Source organism: Lutjanus erythropterus, chromosome 17 (genome assembly GCF_056507025.1).
Source record: "Lutjanus erythropterus isolate fLutEry1 chromosome 17, fLutEry1.hap2, whole genome shotgun sequence".
Taxonomy (NCBI): Eukaryota; Metazoa; Chordata; class Actinopteri; order Lutjaniformes; family Lutjanidae; genus Lutjanus; species Lutjanus erythropterus.
In genome coordinates this window covers 18723631-18741904 of record NC_139333.1, presented here as the reverse complement: position 1 = coordinate 18741904, position 18274 = coordinate 18723631, and the positions used below count along the sequence as shown (strand labels likewise).

The 18274-nt window shown below is 41.5% G+C and overlaps 1 protein-coding gene across 2 annotated transcripts in view; it reads right to left on the bottom strand.

Moving 5' to 3' along the window:
- adkb (adenosine kinase b) overlaps positions 1-18274 on the bottom strand; it is a 146846-nt gene that overhangs the window by 19812 nt on the left and 108760 nt on the right. For both annotated transcript variants that reach the window (XM_084740620.1, XM_084740621.1), the window contains exon 7: positions 17808-17978. In XM_084740620.1, the coding sequence (XP_084596746.1) occupies positions 17808-17978 (171 nt within the window). The remainder of the gene's footprint in view (positions 1-17807; positions 17979-18274) is intronic.

Sequence of the window (18274 nt, the reverse complement as noted above, 5' to 3'; positions counted from 1 at the left end):
ACATAGAATGAGAGTTTAAAAAAAACTGAAATGCAGAAACAATCCAAAGTCTTTAGGGCAGCCCTTCATATTAAAGTGGTGATAAGTAGAAGTCACATGCTTCTGCACACGGGGGGACAGTATGGTTTCCCGTAAGGCGTGTTTTTGGGGGTTTGTTAGCAGGTGTACTTGCTGCTGTTTAAGCAACAACCATGTATTTAGAAATCCCCAGATGATCAGAAGGAAGGAAGATCTCTGTTGTTGTGTTATTGCAGGACTATACTAAGAGAGCCATGTTGTTATTCGGTGTTATGTATATTCTTACTCTGTAAGCACATTGAGGGCAATCGAAAAAACAGAGTTAAATTCCTTGTATGTGTACTTTTACAAAACACTTTCCTGCTGGCCATAACTTTTAATGTATGCATGTTTGCTCTGAAGGCACTATGGTAGAAGAAAGAAAAGAAATTAATAAAACTAGAGAGGTTATTGGTTTCTCTCATGATAAAATATTCCAAGCAACAAACCAAAGCACAGCATTTAGTTTTTCATTCTCTGTGTAACAAGTTGTTGAGCATATGTCACAGCAGGAGTGAGAGTCAGGGAAAAAAAAATCCAATTTCAGTGTTTCCCAAAGAATCTAAATCAAAGAGCAAACCTCAGTGCTAAGGTTAATAAAAGTTGATAAGCTGAAAAGCGTAACTCCCCAGGCCATTCAGAAAATAGGCATTTGCTTGACCGCGTTAGCCTAAGCTGATGCTGCGGCAGAAATTGAATTGTATTTGACATTGTGTGCGCGGGGCGGGGGACGAGTTAGTGAGGAGGGTACAGCCTTGACAACTTATTTACAATAACACCCTTGTTTTCTTCTTCCTTTCTGGGCTTTTCAATAAGAGCTCATTTCAAAGACGAGTTTTAAAGGGCTAGTTCATACTATTTAAAGTGGGGTTGTATGAGGAACATATTGACAGTTAGTTATCAGGAATTTTACCTCGCAGAACACAGGAGTTGCAGGTGCACCACCTCCTCGACTGGTTAGTTTGTTTGTGCTATTTTCTGACTTTTTGAGGCAGCAGTAGACCACCAGCTCCTGATTTCCACATGATAAAATTAGTGATTTTGTCAATGGAGTCTGGATGCTTTGGAGAGAGTGATACTTGGCTTATATGTCTGCTTTTTCCTGATCAAAATACTCTAAATATGGCATACACTTACACCAATAATGATCTTTTTAGATAGGCCATTTTCTAAGTGGCTAAATTACATTTCGTTGCTGACAGCAGTACACTGTTTAGCTTCCGTGCGGGTGCCCCTCTCTGCTTCTCCAAACTGGGGCATGGCGACTGCCATCTACTGTAGGTAATACGATGATTATGAACATGTACCTCATACAAGCCCACTTCAATAATCTGAACTCCTTCACGAAGAACTGACATCCACAATTGCAGAATTAACTTGAAAAACAATGTGATATGGTTGGAAAATATGACTAACTGGCCTAGTCGTCAAACTGTGCAGACAAGAGGAGAACAAATTATCAGGTCTGGACAGATCGGTTGGAAATGACGAATCACTTACTGCCGAGGCCTTTTAAACTAAACTGAGCATGACTGGGTCATGACATCTCAAATAATTCAGCCAATTATCACTACTTACAGATATATACAACAATGGCATAGGACATATTTTCCTCATTCCCTGCATGTAAGCGTAAGACATCACTGAGGCGAGTCAGACAGCTTTCATAAATGCCCAGTAAAAACAACATCTGGCATTCAACTCAAGCGTTTCCAGCCAGATTACTACAGCATACATTACAGGGCTGTGGGGTGGGGGCGGAGAATGAATAACTAATCAACTCGATGGCATCAGTGGGGATTGCTGGTGCCCTTGACTCGGCCTCGGGGTCACAGACATGACTCCTCCTGGATGTTGGGACGTCAGCCCCCAGCGTGAGTCCAGGTGCTTCCGAACAGGAAGCTGCCACCTCAGAGATATGTGGGCTGATAATATGATCACGCTCGCTGATAGAACCTCACTCACGCTGGGCGCAGGGAAGGCAGCCGCCTGCTACTGTGCAGGACAGATTAGGAGGAATAAATCACCTGTACCGAGCCCTCCTGTAGCTCCCAGGAGAATGCAGCAATCCTGCTCAAGCATGACATGCCACAAACATGAGGGTAAACACACACACGCTAAAACACACTCCAGAGATGCAGGAGTTGCTTTTACTACCTCTGGGAATTTACTCAACAACGACTGATGGCATTTCACTTTCGTTTTTTACACGGCCATTAAGTGGCATGTTTCATCTCCACCTGCTTATTTTCTTACATTTGCACAGGTTCAATCTTTAAGTCAGTTTTTTTTTTTTTCGTTACTGACAGATTTACATCTGCTATACTCTGGCAGTTTAGCTGGATTCCAAATCCTAACGCAAATGCATTACCTTAAATTTGTCTTCTTATCAGCGTGTCTCTAATATCGTGAAGCAAAGTTGTGAAAAAGAACAAAAAACACCTGCTAGAAATTCAGATTTTTTTTTTTTAAATAACTCCATTATCTCGCCTTCTACTTTGTACAACTTTGTCCACTGTTCACCAGATGGTGTATTGTTGTGAGATAGAGCATTTACATTTGCAATACCTTCTGCAGTGGTATTAATTTTCAACTTCTGTCAAACCTCCCTGCTCGCCTCAGGATATGTTCATTATATAATGAATGCACTGCTGTAAACAGCAATGTCACTTCTGCTTAGAAAACATAGATGTCTCCATAATGTTTTTGTCCCCTTTCCAAATCCATTAAAACAGAGAATCTGTTGATCTGATTCAGATTCAGTATCTATTTAAATTACATGTATATTGTTTCCTACATATTAAAATCGATACAGTGCGCACTAACTAGGGATGTTACTAGGGATATTGCAAAAACAAAAATGTTTCAATACCATACCGGACTGCGACAATATCTTGCATGATATAACATGGTTAAATTATTTTATTTCATTATTTTCATTTTATTTGATAAAAAAAAACTGCTGACTGACTGCTGTATTGTTTTTGTTTTGCACATAATTCAAACATTCATTGCCAAAATTGCCAATCTTTTGCACATGCTTTATTTTATTTCATTAGAGAAGGAAAGCAGAAGTTCAAGCTCAAGTTAAAAAGAAAAACAAATTTTGTATGAATAAAAAATGACACACGTCACATTTATTATTTAGTAAGGACATTTTTTCAAGTTGTAATTTTTCTCATTTTTTTTAATATCACAATAAATATTGTATATTTGACCTTTTATTATAGTGTGTTACACACAGTAAGCTTGTATTAAAACTAAAAAGTTTATCTTTAATATTTTGTGAAGTTTTCTAATTGTGTTGGACATTTTTGGATAATTTCTTGCCACACACTTGGGAGTTGTGATGTTTTTAAATTAAGGTTGTTAAAAGTTGATTTATCAGTATTTTTTCAAATATTTTTTTTACCACATGTATAAAATGAAACAACATCTGTTCATTATAATAGAAATTTCAAGGCTATAAAAATGATCATTCAAGACCTTGGTATCAAAAAAGGTACTGACAGATTTCGTGACAACTCTAGTTTAAATGAATGGCTAGAAAGTTTTACTATACAGAAATAAAGGGCGCGTGAATTCCTCAGAATTAGCAGCGTTTAATTGTGCCAATTCATTAGATAATACCGCTACCAGAATCTTGTAAAAAACAAAAATAATTTGGCTGAATATTTCCCTTTACCTCCATTTGGATGAGATTTGCTCAAACTTGAAAGCAAGTGCACGGTTGACCTAAGCTTTCATGTGACCAATTTCAGCAGTGCCCTCGCCTGCCAGTCCATTACACACCTCTAGCAACAGCCTGTGCTCCCATCTATCTCAGTCTGCCTACAAGGGCAGGAGAGAGGTCTCTTAGCAGGCCCGCAGGGACGGCGGCAGCACCTACAGCACAGGTCCAAAGGTTAAACAATCGGAAACATGTGCAGTACATAAATATCTCCGCTGATAGCAATCTCAGCATGGGAAAGCAGGGTTTGCATAAGGGGCGGAGAACAGAGGATGTAACCTCAGATAGAGCAGGAGGGAGCAGGCAGGCATTCAGCCGGTCTGCTGGGGCTAATGGAAGCTGGGGCGGCGGTGGTAGCAGCTTTGTACTGGGGGGAGTTAGTTATCAGCCTGATGGCCTTATCAGCACTGAGGGCCTCTATCACACATCTCACCTCTGGGCTCTAACAAGGGGTCAGCACACAACGTCAGACTGCCAGAGACCAGCTATCTCTCAGGGAATGACACTGGATGAGGGAAAGATGGTGGATGAACTGGTCTGCTCAGTGGCGCAGCTTTTAAACGAATTCTTATGACTGTTATTCCACTTAATTGCCAGCTGAGTTAAGAATCATCAGAAACAAACAAACTGTACTTTAATTTCTACATATGAACAAAATTAAAATTTTTTCCACAGGACTTATTATACACCTATCTGCTTCCGAAAAATGTTCCCCAACAGTTGAAACCTCTGTTATAAATGCAAAACACAAAAGGTACATTTTTATGTCTCTGCATTGCTGTCAGCCGTGGCCAGAGGCATCATTTCCCTCCCATCTTAAGAACACTTTAACAGAATTTCTTCAAACTTGGTACGAGTGTCCACTTGAACTTTGGCGTCACTGTGACCTCACATCTGTCCCATCTCTCGTGAATGTGACAACAACTGGGCTCACGGGTGATTTAAACAGATTTCTCTCTCCAGAAATCCTGACACAGCTGCTCAAGAAAATAGTTCCTGCAGGAAACTGCTGACAACAAGGTCTATGGATTATCTCTATTAACCAGGTCATGATTTATGGAAAGAAACACTGGTTTTAATTTGTTTTTTTTTTTGCATGCTTTGAGCACCATGAGCCAAACGCCACTTAGTCCCATTACATTGTAGAGAAATCAGACATCTCTATAGCCGATATTTCTAAAACTGATTGATGTTTGGGGTGAACTGTCCCTTTAAGAATTCAAACTCTAATTCAGACAAAATTATTCACAAGAATCTAACAGGATAAAATGATAAGGTGATGACATTCTATACCTAAAAGGTCAAAAATCTACTTCACAGTGACATCATTATGTTCAGCTCTCTGTAAAAATAGTCTCTAAGTGAAGACAGAGTGTTTCTCACTGGAATCACACATGTCAACACAGTGATAACAGATACACTTAATACTTTTTATTTAGGTCTTCCCTACATACATTATGCAGACATTAATGTAAACTTGAATTTGACGGGTTGGAGGAGGCAAACAACTGCAAGGATATAATTCTAGTTCCATTTATTTCATGTCATCACATTTTGGAAAGAGGTTCTGTGATCCAGGAGGTTACCTGTAAACAGTTTACACTGTCTTCTTTGTTTTACCCGTTCAACCATATTCTGGATACTCTTTTGGATACTGACACCAAGTTTCTGTTAATTATTCTTTATTATTTCTGACTAAAAAGTGTATCTCCCTGTGACGGTCTCCCCCGTAGGTTCCCACGGCCGACATGTGGATATCTCAGATATCTCTGGAGAAACTGACGTATGATCTCAATCATAAATTGGACAAATTCTGGAGACTTCGGAAACCCCTGCATTCTTTCCGACAGAAACACTGACTTGCTTATTCCTGGAAGGCTTGATTGCTTCATCTGTTTATGCTATTTATTTACTTTCTGTCATGTTTTTGTGCATAAACACAATTTAGGGCCCCTAAATTTACTTGAATTACTTGATGAAATACGAGCTGCTAACACAACTGAGAACTCATTTTGTTCTCAAGTGAAGTTTTACTTTTGCTTCACTAAGTTTTTATTGATTGTCTGGAAGTTTGTTTGGTCAAGGTCCACCTGATTGAATTTTTCAGGATCCAGAAGTTCCACACTGAGAGGATTACTGTTTCTTAGTCTCGCATATGAAAGAAACTGAATTGCAATCCTGATACCAGCTCTTTGGGGCACATTTTCAGGGTCAATACATCAATTTATCCTAAAATTTCATTAATAGAAATAATGCATTTGGGTGCAACAGCAAGTTAGGGAATTGTTTAGCACTTGTGGAATAAGTTCTCTAAATGCCCTCTAGTTACAACCTGCTGCTGAAGGCCTTGAAAATGTATTTTTTAACAATAGTTATTTCCCATGAAAGATTTATGTATCTGTGCTTTGCCTGTGCTCTTCTTTCTGGTTTTAAATGGAAAGAAAAAGGTGATGCTGCATTTTTCCATGCATCAATCAGAAAGTAACTTTGAGTTGCTTGCTTACGTTGTGAGTCAGTGACTCAAATCTGACAAACACCCACGCAACCACAATGAACCAGATTAGGTTACCTCTTGAGTTTTAACTACTATGCATTTGTTGCTTCCTACTTTGATCGTTGTTTATATAGTCACACATATTTAAGGTTGTGAGGAAATACAAGATTTAAAACCTAGTTTTTGTTGCTGTACATTGCTTCCATCACTTGGGAATTTTCCTGTTATGTTTGTGTAATCACATTTGGTTGTCCTTTTTTCTGTTTTTAAAGTTCCCATGAAATCAAAATCAATGTTCAAGTGTTTTATCATGTATGTATTGAACTATATGTCACCTACACATCAGTATCTGGCCCAACAATGACAAAAAAAGGATGGTTTGTTTTGTTTATTGAATTTATAAAAGGACACTGTGACATTGATCACTGACAAGAAACGAAAACACGGTTGCACCAGATTTAGCAAGACACTACTGGCTACTGTAAACCCCAATCAGTGTCAAGTGACAAGTCCCTCCCAAGCTGCCTGTTTTTACAGGAAACACGCAAGCAATGAGCACTTGACTGGCTGCTTCATGGGAACTTAAATGAATATATGCATGCATATTTAATAGCTTTGCAGATGTTTATCATGTGTAAACTTTGCTTCAAATAATGCATTTATTTTTTACTTGGGTAAAAGCAGTCTTGGTGAAAAGTGAGCTAGAAAAACTTTTGATGAAGTTGAACCCAACTTCATTGCAGTCCATCAGTTTCTTGTAGCTTATTATCCCATAAATTTGACAGACATTTGGTTGTGGGCACTGCAAACAAAGGTCAAGAAAGCAAACAGCTCTTTTCTGCTGTGAACTGTTGAGAACAGTGACCATGCCCTCCTGTGTATAATAAACATATGAGCATTTGGCCTGCTCTATTTACCCCTTAATGAGAAACAAAGATCTGCTCTGGAGGGACTTGCATGCTTCAGACAATGAAAAACCCAGGGAGGGAAAAAAAGGCTCTCAGAATAATTCAAACCATTTGTGCGCACAAGGGACACGAGAGCTTTGTCTGAATAAATTGGCCATACAAAAAATTGAGATGATGTCCAGCGTGTTATCTGTTGATGTGGCATAAGATGGCCATTAGCCAGATGAAAAGCTGAATGGAGGGCAAGGGCCCGTCAACAAAGAGGGTAAATCGTTTCACATTTATGACACAGCTAACATGTGATAGTTGCAGGGATAACAAAAAAAAACTGCCTGGCTCTTTTAGAGGGAAATACTTGGCATGATGCAATCAAAAAACCCACAATAAATGAGAAAAAAACCAATCATTTCATTCAGTTCAAATGGGAGCAACAGACAGACCCACAGGTTTTATTATTCATGGCATGGGGCAAATTAATTTGGTAGTACTGGTGGGTAGATTATGCCTGTTGATTGTCTTTGTCGTTTTCTTATCCAGAATTTTCTAACCATGAGGAGAATAGGGGAGCCCTCCAAATGACACTGGAAAACATGACAGTATAGCCTGGACTGTGGGAATACAATCATGAGTAGACAAAGGCCAGTCCTCCCGCCAACTCTGTGTGGATAAGAGGATTGGAGATGGGGGCAAAGCAAGCAGCCAAACTCCAAGCAGCAGTGATTTCGGAGGGGGGGAGGACAGGCATGAGGGTTGTAAGGCTATCTGGGAAGCCCGCCGGTGTTCAAACTTCTGTGAGTCCCTCCAGCAACAAGCTGATATCCTGCACTCTCTCCTGCTGTGACAGAAATACACTGGCCTCAGCGCCAGCAGAACGTGGGCACTATTGATCTGCTCCCAGCGCAATATCTCCTCTTACATCCATAATTATTCTCCTTCAGAGGACTCCACCGTGTGCCCTGGCTGCCCGACTGGCAGGCTGGCCGGCTTTCTATCCGCCTCCTTGTTAAAGATGCTCTATGGTCTCACATTTCACGTTGCACTGCCAAAGACCCCCCTCTCTTAACCCCGGCATTTTCGAATATTTCATGGTTCAATCCCAGGGTTGGGGAAGGCGGCTTCGGCACGGCACAATTACAGTGGTTAGTCGGACTCCTCTGGTGGAGCCATGCTGGCTCCCAAAGTACCATGACTCGCAAACAGACAGGCCAGGAAAAACAGAGGAATGTTGGAGCGCTCATTCTTCTTCTGTACTGAATCCTCACACTGCCAGTTTGCACACAGGAAAAGGCTCACGGTTTAATTGTAGCAGTTACAGTATGCTGTGGTACTGTGGCGACACTTCATTTGATCTAGTGAAGTGGTTCCTGACATTTTTGGCTTGTGACCCTTAAAAGTAATAATCATGAAGATTTTCATTCAAATAAATGTCTGTTAAGTTACTATCTATTGCTGAATGAGGTAACGCACTGGTGATTGAGCCTGTGGCCCACTTAGCATTACGAACTGTGTCTGTGGCGTCATTTCCCCCTCAAAATCTGTATTAAGTTACTGCAAATGCAAACTGAACATTTCCTACTGCTGCAGCCTCACATTCAGTTTTATGACTTATTCTGAAGTAGTCACAGGAAATGCAATGTGTTTCTCAATGAGATTAGCACTGGCCGCTAGTGCATCTACAAAACCAGACAACAGCCATTTTTGGCATTTTTTTGACAGTGGATCAGTTTGAAATATGTCAGTGAGTAATGGAACAAGAAGGAGCAGCCACAGTGAGCTGTCAGATGTAGAGCTGCAGGCCACAGGCTGCACATCTCCAGCATCTCAGCATGGTAACCAACTCCTTTCACTGTGTGCTGCTGTTCAGTGACTCATGCCATGTGCAGCATAAAATCAAATCAGAGTTGCTCACAGAATGAGCAAGGTCAACCGAAAAGAAAAAAAAGGCCAGTTATTGCCTGACTTCTTTATTAAAACAACAATAGTTTGCTTGGCTGCAGCACAAAGAAATACACCAGTTGTTCTTACGATGTAGTTATTTCTAACAAAAGTAGCTGAGAGAGTGTTTTGTTGTTCGCACTTTCTGTTACCGGCAGCAAACTCAGGTGCTGCCAAATCAACCAGGACTGAAATCTTAAGAATTGTAACTTTAAGGGGAGATTGTAATTAAACAAGACAATCTTCCTCCTGCAAGTGAAATGTTGAATTCATGAGCAAAATGCACAATTTCTCAATGTAAAACTCGTTTGATACTGCAGACTCAGTTGGGGTTGACTGATAGCTTATAGTTGCTAATCTTACTGCTGCACAAATTAATGTCCGTTTGTTGACTTTGAAACTCTTTATTACTTGTGCCACTGTCAGACTAGATTTTAGCATGTCATTGAAACATGTCAATTGTTTTATCACAAAAATAAAACAAAACCAAACCACTCAACCAAAAGACTAGTTAGTTGTTCTCTGCTGGCGACATGGTTGACTGGATGGTCACTGGCCATCAGCTCTCTAACCCTACAGCTGAGTGGAAGTTTCTATACATTTTTTCTACCACTGTATTGCACATGAGTGTGATGAAGCTGCGCTGTTTTTGTACTGTCATATTAGAAAAGAAATTACAAAGCAGAAATTGCAAACTACTTTAAAACACATCATGAAAAATCAATTTATTCAGGCTCTTGCAACAGAGTCCAAATTTTTTTTCAGATTTATCTTTACATTACATTCTTTTAAATTGAGCACTAGCTTGAAACTTGCTCTACAGCATGTTGTAGCAGCCCTGAAAGCCTGTTACAGAGAACATTGAGAATGGATTTGGACTGGGAGAGTGGAGGGAGAGCCCGTTTTGTTGGCGCAGCCTCGCTGCCTCAGCTGTCCGGGCTGGACCAACAGTGGGACTGTAGTGGCGTGCCGTGCACTCCTGCACAGCGTGGAGGATTTCCACTTTACTTTTCTCCTTAAAACCCACAAGTCTGACATTTAAAACTGTAGAGGAAGGTGTCAAATTGTTGGAACTATATTTAGTTGTAACAATCATTTTATTTTCCTGGACTATTCATTTTATATTTATGCATATTCAAGGGGAAAGGATGCAGCATGACACATACTGTCTTTGTTGCACTAGCCACACATTTAAAGCAGTGTAGATGATAGATGATCAGCTTCACTGTGTGCATGTTGAGTTTTGCCAAGTAATAATGTCGTTGGTTAAGCAGAGTTTGGAAGAGTAGTCTGTATAAACTGAATTAATTCTCTGGATAGTTTTAATTACAGGATCATGGATACATTTGATTTACAATGCTAATGAGACAAGTGGTCAACTAGTAAAAAACAACATGACGCCGTGGGCTGGTTTTCCTCCTGTCCTCCCCAATTTTTTTGAGTCACCAGCCATCACTGCTGTGGATAAAAATAGTTATTTTGGAGCATATTTGATTGAAAACCTCTCCTTTCACTGCCATATCTTTTTTAATGATTGTGTATGGGAAGACATTTTCGGTCTAGTGGATGTCATGTGACTTGCACCTCTGATTGCGGCCACTATGCCAAAATTTCTGCACAGCCAAACGTTTCTTTGCCTCTTCCAATAAAAAAAAAAAAAAAAAAAAAAAGGCAGCTTTTGCATTTAGCGAATCATCACAGCTAATGCGTGCTTATGACTCATCATACAACTCAGTGACTGTACGTCACACTGAAGGTCAATGTACTCTGGCGCTGAACGGAAGGCATGTGACTCATCACAGAAATAGCACATTCAATTAAAATTCAGCTGTGAAAGACACAAAGGAGAGCAGCAGCTAATACTTCATGTCTTTTCCTCCAATGACACATTGTGATTGTTCCGCTTCGCTAGCTTTAGAGATGGTTCTGTGTTCATCCTCCCAGTTGGCCTGTGGGGCCTTGTGAATAAACACATGGAGGTTAATGTCTCATGTTCTCCGCCGTTCTCTGCAGACAGCTCTGACAGGAGGGGAGAGGGAAGAGCCTAAAAGGAAAGCTGTTTCGGTAATACGCTAATCTGGCTCTCACATCTCTTTGTTTTAGGCAGTGAGACGGGATATTTTCCCCAAGCTACCGTTGAGAAGTACATCTCGAGTCCGCTGTGGGTGAGCTGTCAAGGGGAAATTCTTTCTCCTATTCTTTTTTTTTTTCTTCCTTTTTTTTGTGCGAGAACACCCCTCATACCCTTAGGGGCCTTTAGTGAACCTGCCATCATCCACACGTACTGACAGCAGAGAGCACGCACTTCCATGGTCGTGCATACGTCACACCAAGCGATAAACAGCCACGGGCCTCGCCACATAGATAAGGCTTCCAAGCAGTCTATCAAACAAACAAAGCCAAATGACGAATCTGGAGAGATGGTAAGAAATGATGCCATATTGCCTATGTATCTCCTCCGCCTGCTTTTTTTTCCATTCACACAAACACACACACATATATATACTTGTACACCCACTTCAGCCTGTCCTGGAAAAATCATTAGAGCCCCCACCACCCCGCACACACTGCATGCAGATGGAGAAAAATAGGGCTGAGAGCCAAAACGCCTGAGGGGCTTTTCATGACAGTAACCTTCTGTGGAGCTGCTTGTATCCCTCCACCTAGATCAGGAAGAGGTGCTGAGGGATGGATGGGAAAATAAGCGAGATAACCACACAAAATATTAGGCGAGGAACATTCACACAAAGTACAGAGGAGGAAGAAATCCGTGTCATTTTGCTCTCATGGCCTGGAGAGATGGCAGGCTAAATGCTCTTTTAAAACAGCTTGAACATTGAAATGATGATGGCTCCTTTTGCCTCAGCAAAGCACATTAATACATAGCCGAATGCCATTTCCACTTTTGTTAAATGGCTCACCTATTGAGTATTCAATTACAATGGCTGTCTCTCGTTTGGAAGACGGGGCTGGGACCCATAAAAAATAAGCTCCCTCTGAGTGTGGAGCTGCAGAACACATTGGACAGCAATGGAAGCCATGAAGAGCTCCTGTATGGGGGTGGTATATAATGTTAATGGCAGAGGAGCGAGGAGGTTGTTGGGTATTGACTGTGGGGCAAAAAAAACCTAAGCTCCTCATCTGTGATTTTATTAACCCTCTAGACCCCATACACACTTAAAAATAAGGGTTCCTCCTTAAGTAATGAAGTTATACCCAGAACTATTTGATCCTGAATAACCCTTTTTTAAAAGAAAGGGTTCATGCAGGGTTCTTTGGAAGACCAATTACATTAAGAAGTGTTTTGGAGGACACAGTTCTTTACGGATTCTTGAAAGCTTTGAAGAACTCTTTCATCAAGATTCGTTGACAAAACTCCTGGAATGTGAAAAGGCTCTTGGTAGAACCGCCTGGGTGGGTTGTTGTCAGCACCCTTAGAAGGTTCTTGGTGGAATCATTGCACCATAGAAGGGTTCTCTGTAGAACCTCTTATGGGGGGGCTTTGAGTGAAACCATTCAGACTTTTCCACCAGCATGGAACCGGTCCCACTCTGGTTTGAGCGCCTTATTTTGAAACATTCTGATTATTTCCACCAAAAAGCAACTGAAAAGTTGGTTCCTGGATGTTCCAAGCAGGTTTTAATGGGGAACCAAAGTGGGCATGTCAGATTCTTATGTCCTTGTGCATTGTGCAACATCTGTTCTAGATGGAACCCTCTATAAGACTTCCAAGTGGAACCTTGAGAAAAGGTCTTACCAACCAAAAAGGGGTTTCCTATGGGGACAAGCCAAAGAAGCCTTTATGGTTGGTGTTAGTACCTTTATTTCTAAGACTGTAGTGCCCACCATTTTAAAATCACTTCCTGTGTATCAAAACACAAAGATACTTTAAGTTGTCACTGTAACATTGAGATCTGTGATTTTTTCCTGCTGTTAGTAAACATCGTGACCTCCCAGGCTCTCACTGCCGGAGATGGACGCTGTTTCTGGGGTAAGTGCGACAAAGAGTTGGGAGGGATGACTGAATGGGTTGCAACTTTTACACATATAAATTCATCAGTTTTTCCTCATATAAGTTGCCAAAAACTACCTACAACACAATCGTGGAAAACGCCATTGTAAAACTTTTGTTTGATCACGTTACGTTGTCACCATCAGTAAACAGCGGAATCTACTCGACACTGCCGGAGATGGACAGTGTTTTCTGGAGGAAGTGCGACTGACTGACCAACCATCCATATCTAAATAGATGATTTTCCTTGTAAAACTTGACAAAAACACTACCTACTGCCACATTACAGTTGTTTGTTGTTTGTCCTCTTTTATTTTGAAATTCTAGCGTTACCCAGTGAAGGACTTATTGTTGTCAGACTCTCAATGTTCATTCAGGAAGCAGACAGAGAAAAATGTTGTGGATCACATATTTGTTATAAAATTGATCTGAAGTCATTTTCTCTTCTTTTAGGCAGCCTGAGATTCCTTTCATCACGGCTATTAACAGCACTTTTCAGCACTACTTGTCGTTCTTTCAGATAGTTTTTAAAATATGTTGAATCAAACTGAATCACTACACATTCCACATATTTGGTATTAAATTCAAGAAAAAACTGTCTTTTTTCAAATGAAAACAACTTGTGATTGTCAATTTCTTTCTGTTTTTTGAGATAGAGATGATTGTTTGGATTGAGTGGGAAAATGCTCATTTAGCTGAGGGCTCTCAGTGAACTGCAGCAACTTTCTGGAATACTACCGGGGTCTCGGGGGTTAAAGAAGCACGTTTTAAACCATTTGCACAGATAAAAAATAGGAGCCCAAGCACATGAAATGATCTAAATTGAGAAAGCCATGAATCCTGGCTTAAAAAACCATCAGTCAGGGTGATTAATTCATTCTTGATTAATCGTTCCATTTGTCTATGATATGTCTAAAATTCCACAATACAAATCCGCCAGTAATAGTCCAATCCTTTCCCCCATTGTGCGGTTTATCTCTTATGCTCAAATAGCAAAAGCAACTTGTGGCTAATTTTATCGGCGAATCCACTGGCATGTGGTTTTTCCAGCGGTAATGATTCCCTCATTCGGGCCTAATTAACTGCAGCCATTAAATGGAGGGAAATGTAATGCCCTGGGTTCCATGTCAGGTAGTCAGAGGAGGACAGCACAGGAGGACTCAATTAGGCCTGTGCTGTTCCCAGGTTATCGCACGACATGTTTGCCAATTAAGTGAAGTAGCGTTTGATGTCTATGTGCCTCCGTCGGCACCATCTCAGAGGCCCTGGCAACGCAGAAACGGCGACGCTAGCCTGTCCGCCCCCCACCCCCCCCCGCCAGTGAAGGAACAGACACTACACTATGCCCCAAAAAGGCAGTAATTACAGGATGGATGGGAGACTGTTATATAAGTACGAGGCTGCCGATAGGCCAGGGAGGGCCTGCTGATGCCAGGTTTCAAACAAGTACCAGCAGGATCGAGTTACAGCAGAATTACCAAGGGGAGACTCAGTCAGAAACACAGACACATTTCAACATCAGACGCAGGCGAAAACAAGAGAAGAAACAGAGGCTATTGACATTTTTTGGAGTCTGCGGTGTTGCACGACGGCTTCAAACGATCAAAAGGGAATTGTGATCTGACTGAAATAAGATCCCAGTCATGACAAATAATGCAGCAGTCGATTCTGAAAAACTTCAGTCTTGCCGAAAATTATTATAAGTCACTTTCGAACCACGAGATCTTACAGCTGCTTTAAAGCCTCTGTGTGTAATTTAGGCTTTCATGCACATAACAGTAAGCATCTAAAAAGCATTAGAAATTACTAAATTTGAAATTTTGTCATCATCTCATGATCTCCACCAGGTGTTAGCCTGGAGGAGATCATGTGATTGCGTGTGCATGTGTGTGTGTGCACACGCTCGCAAGTGTGCGTGATGAATGGACCTGGAGCTTGTCTGCAGCTAATCTTGCATACTACTGCTAGTATGGATACTGCATACTATCTTTTGTGCACAACTACAAATATTTCTTTCAGGTTGTCTGTTGGAGATCTGCACTCCGCTGAGTGAGCTCTTCTGATGTTTTTTGTTCATTTTCCTGATACTGTCACACAAACAGAAACAAACTAACCGATCGAGGCAGCGGTAGTCCAGCCACTCCTGTGTTCTGCAATGTAAAATTACTGTTTTTGTCCAAAGAGTCTGATATTGAATTTTGTAGGTGGCTAAAACACATTTTGCTGCTGGATCTGTCTACCACAGACAGCAGTAGTGCTTAGCTTCCTGTGTTGGGACTCCTGAGGGAGACGTCAATCAAAATGTGATCTGACACGCCCACATAGTCTCGAGAAATGGTCTAAACAGCAAAATCTGCTTTTTTTTTTTTTTTTTCACTAGGATGTCTAATAGTTATGAACATACATCATTCAGATCTTTGCGGATGCTTAATGAGGAACTAAATTTTGATATCATATACACACTTTTGCTATTTAAAGCCATGTCTTCCAAAGGCTTTAAATATTTCCCCAACTGTGCGCAGCTCTGTATCGTGACTCAGTAAGTGTGGGAGAGGGAGGCAGAGACAGGCAGACACATTAGCCTTCCCTTATGGCACATTCTGCAAGGCTATAGGAGTCAGTCTGCATGATCCTGACTGTCACTGACTTGTTATGAAAGCATCGCGGGCTGAGGCTGATCCATCACTTTGGGGGGTGGAAGTCGGGGTGAGAGGACGGCCAGGGGGGGCTGGATGGGCGTGCGTGGGCGAGGCAGCCCTGTTGCCTGTCACTCACCATGCACCACTGCATGACCGCCAACCTTGTCTGGCTTGTGCACAATGGGAGGTCTGGGGCTCGACTGTATGAGCAGTCATTCCCCACTCCCTCCTCCCAGCAGCCAACACAGAGGAAGGCCAAAAGGAGTCAAAACACTCTGGACAGGCATTAGTCCTATATAGACCCTGGAAGACCTCACTGCTTGAGGCTGCCGAGCAGTGAATATCTGCTCTGTTTCCCACTGAATCTCTTATTCTGGCGGTCTTAGCCGGGTTCAATTCCGGAGAGCAAGCCCTGACAGAGTCTCCGAAAGATAATCTCCTTCAACAAACATGCATTGCAATTATCCAGAGTCATTAAACTGTAATGACTGGAGGTGTGAGCAAACTTCTTAAGCAAACAGTTACAGTACCACCCACCCGAAAATACATAACGCTTGCAAAATGTACACCGCGGTTTAGGAGACAGAATCGTTCCTCACAGCAATTAGGCAGCGAGAGAGAGGTGCATATGTAAAAGGGAGGTCTTATGTTGGGGAGAGGAAAGAAAAGAGGAAAATGCTGAAGTCAGCAACAGCAATAAATCCTCAAATGCTGAGCAGTTTCTTCCAGTTCTGTCCTGGTCTGTGGACCCCATCTCTAACCCGGAGACAGGGCTCTGTTTAGTAGCTTTAGCAGTGGGGAGGCGAGTTCAGTCCAGTGATTATCCACTCCCCTACCCCTCCTCCACTCCTCCTCCCCCCCGAAGGTGCAGTTTGTCCAGGCGGAGCCTCCGAGTCAAGCTCAGCTGGCCTGTTAGAGGATACTTCCCAGCAGCACCACGGTCTGTGACCACAGCTTGACCTCCAACCAGCCACTCACTTCCACAGAGCCGGGGAAAAATCAATGGATCAACCGGCATGAAATGGTGACGCGATTGAGATGAATGATTACTGGGCTAATTCTTATTCATCTCTTTATGGGGCAGTGATAAGTGAGAAGTTAAATGGATACTGAGGAGAAATGAGAGCAATGAGTGGAATGAAACAGTGGACAGTGGCAATTTGATTGATGCTTTAAACAATGTGAGAGGATATAGTGTTGAACTATAAGGCACTCAGAGAGTACATACCTCCACCATGACTGCACAGTTCTTTCAATTTCTTACTATAATGACAGAAAATACTCAGAAGTCTTTAAACTACATTTACTTCTGGGGGAAAGGGAAATGTCAAAGGACAAACCTCAAAGGACAAAACCAAAACGTTTTGACAATTCATCCTGTGCAGACCGTGAATGTTTCTACGAAACTTTGCTGTAATCAATCCAACAGTTGTTGGGACATTTCAGTCAAAACCAAAACGCCAAGCTCATGCTGGTACTACGGGGCAAAGAAAAGAAAATCAGTGGATCAAGGTCATTAGGATTCCTCCTTGAAGAACCATGAATGACTGCAAAAGCAATCATGACAATTAATATTTCAGTGTGGACTAAAGTGGTGGGCAGACCTACTGGTGGACTGACCTTGTCATCCCTAGTTCCATGCTGCTATTGTGGCTAAGACCATCAATACATTATCATTTATTATGTTGAAATTCATATGTTGCAAAATATTTTATGGCTTAACTGATAGGTTTGTCACAGATGAAAGAATTTGGAAGAAAATTAATTTTGCTTCTGTGCTTGTGAGGAGTTAAAGGAGACAAAACATGAAGTATATGGCCACATGGCACTATACACTATATAAGCACACAAGCTTTTGAGATATTCTATTAAATAACTTAAAATCAAAACATGACTAAAAATATAACCTCCTTTGTGGTTATAAATATAAACAGACACAGAAACTCATGTACTCTACATGTTAATGTGTTATGTGTTAGCAAACAGAAAACGTGCCCTGAGGAGGCCTGAACACGCGTCTTGTTTCACTTACCGTCTCGTTGCCAAACAAGATGTCGACGTAAGGCATGACCTTCATCAAGGGCTCCTTAAAGAACTGGCTGATGAAGGGTGCTGAGAGGTTCATGCAGAAGATTTTGTTGTTATCTGAAGCGTGCTTCGCCACCTTCAGGATCGAATCCGGGGACACAGTCAGGAAAAAACCCTGAAAACAGAATGATATTTACTTACATCAGGTTTTCAGCTGTTTGACTGACCTCAGCTGAACCAAACAAATTAATCTGTACAGTGCCACTGTACAGGCGGCATTATCTGTGTTTTGACAGCACAACATGGGCCAGAATGGACTGAACTACAGCCTCCTATGGATTGAAGCACTTTAAACTGCTAATTTGTGGGTTCTGGAGTCTGACAAGGCAATTTTAGGGTGACAAGGCTTGGTATTATTGAAATAACACAGGAGCCAAAAGGGAAAAAAAGCAGCGGTAGTGCTGAAACATT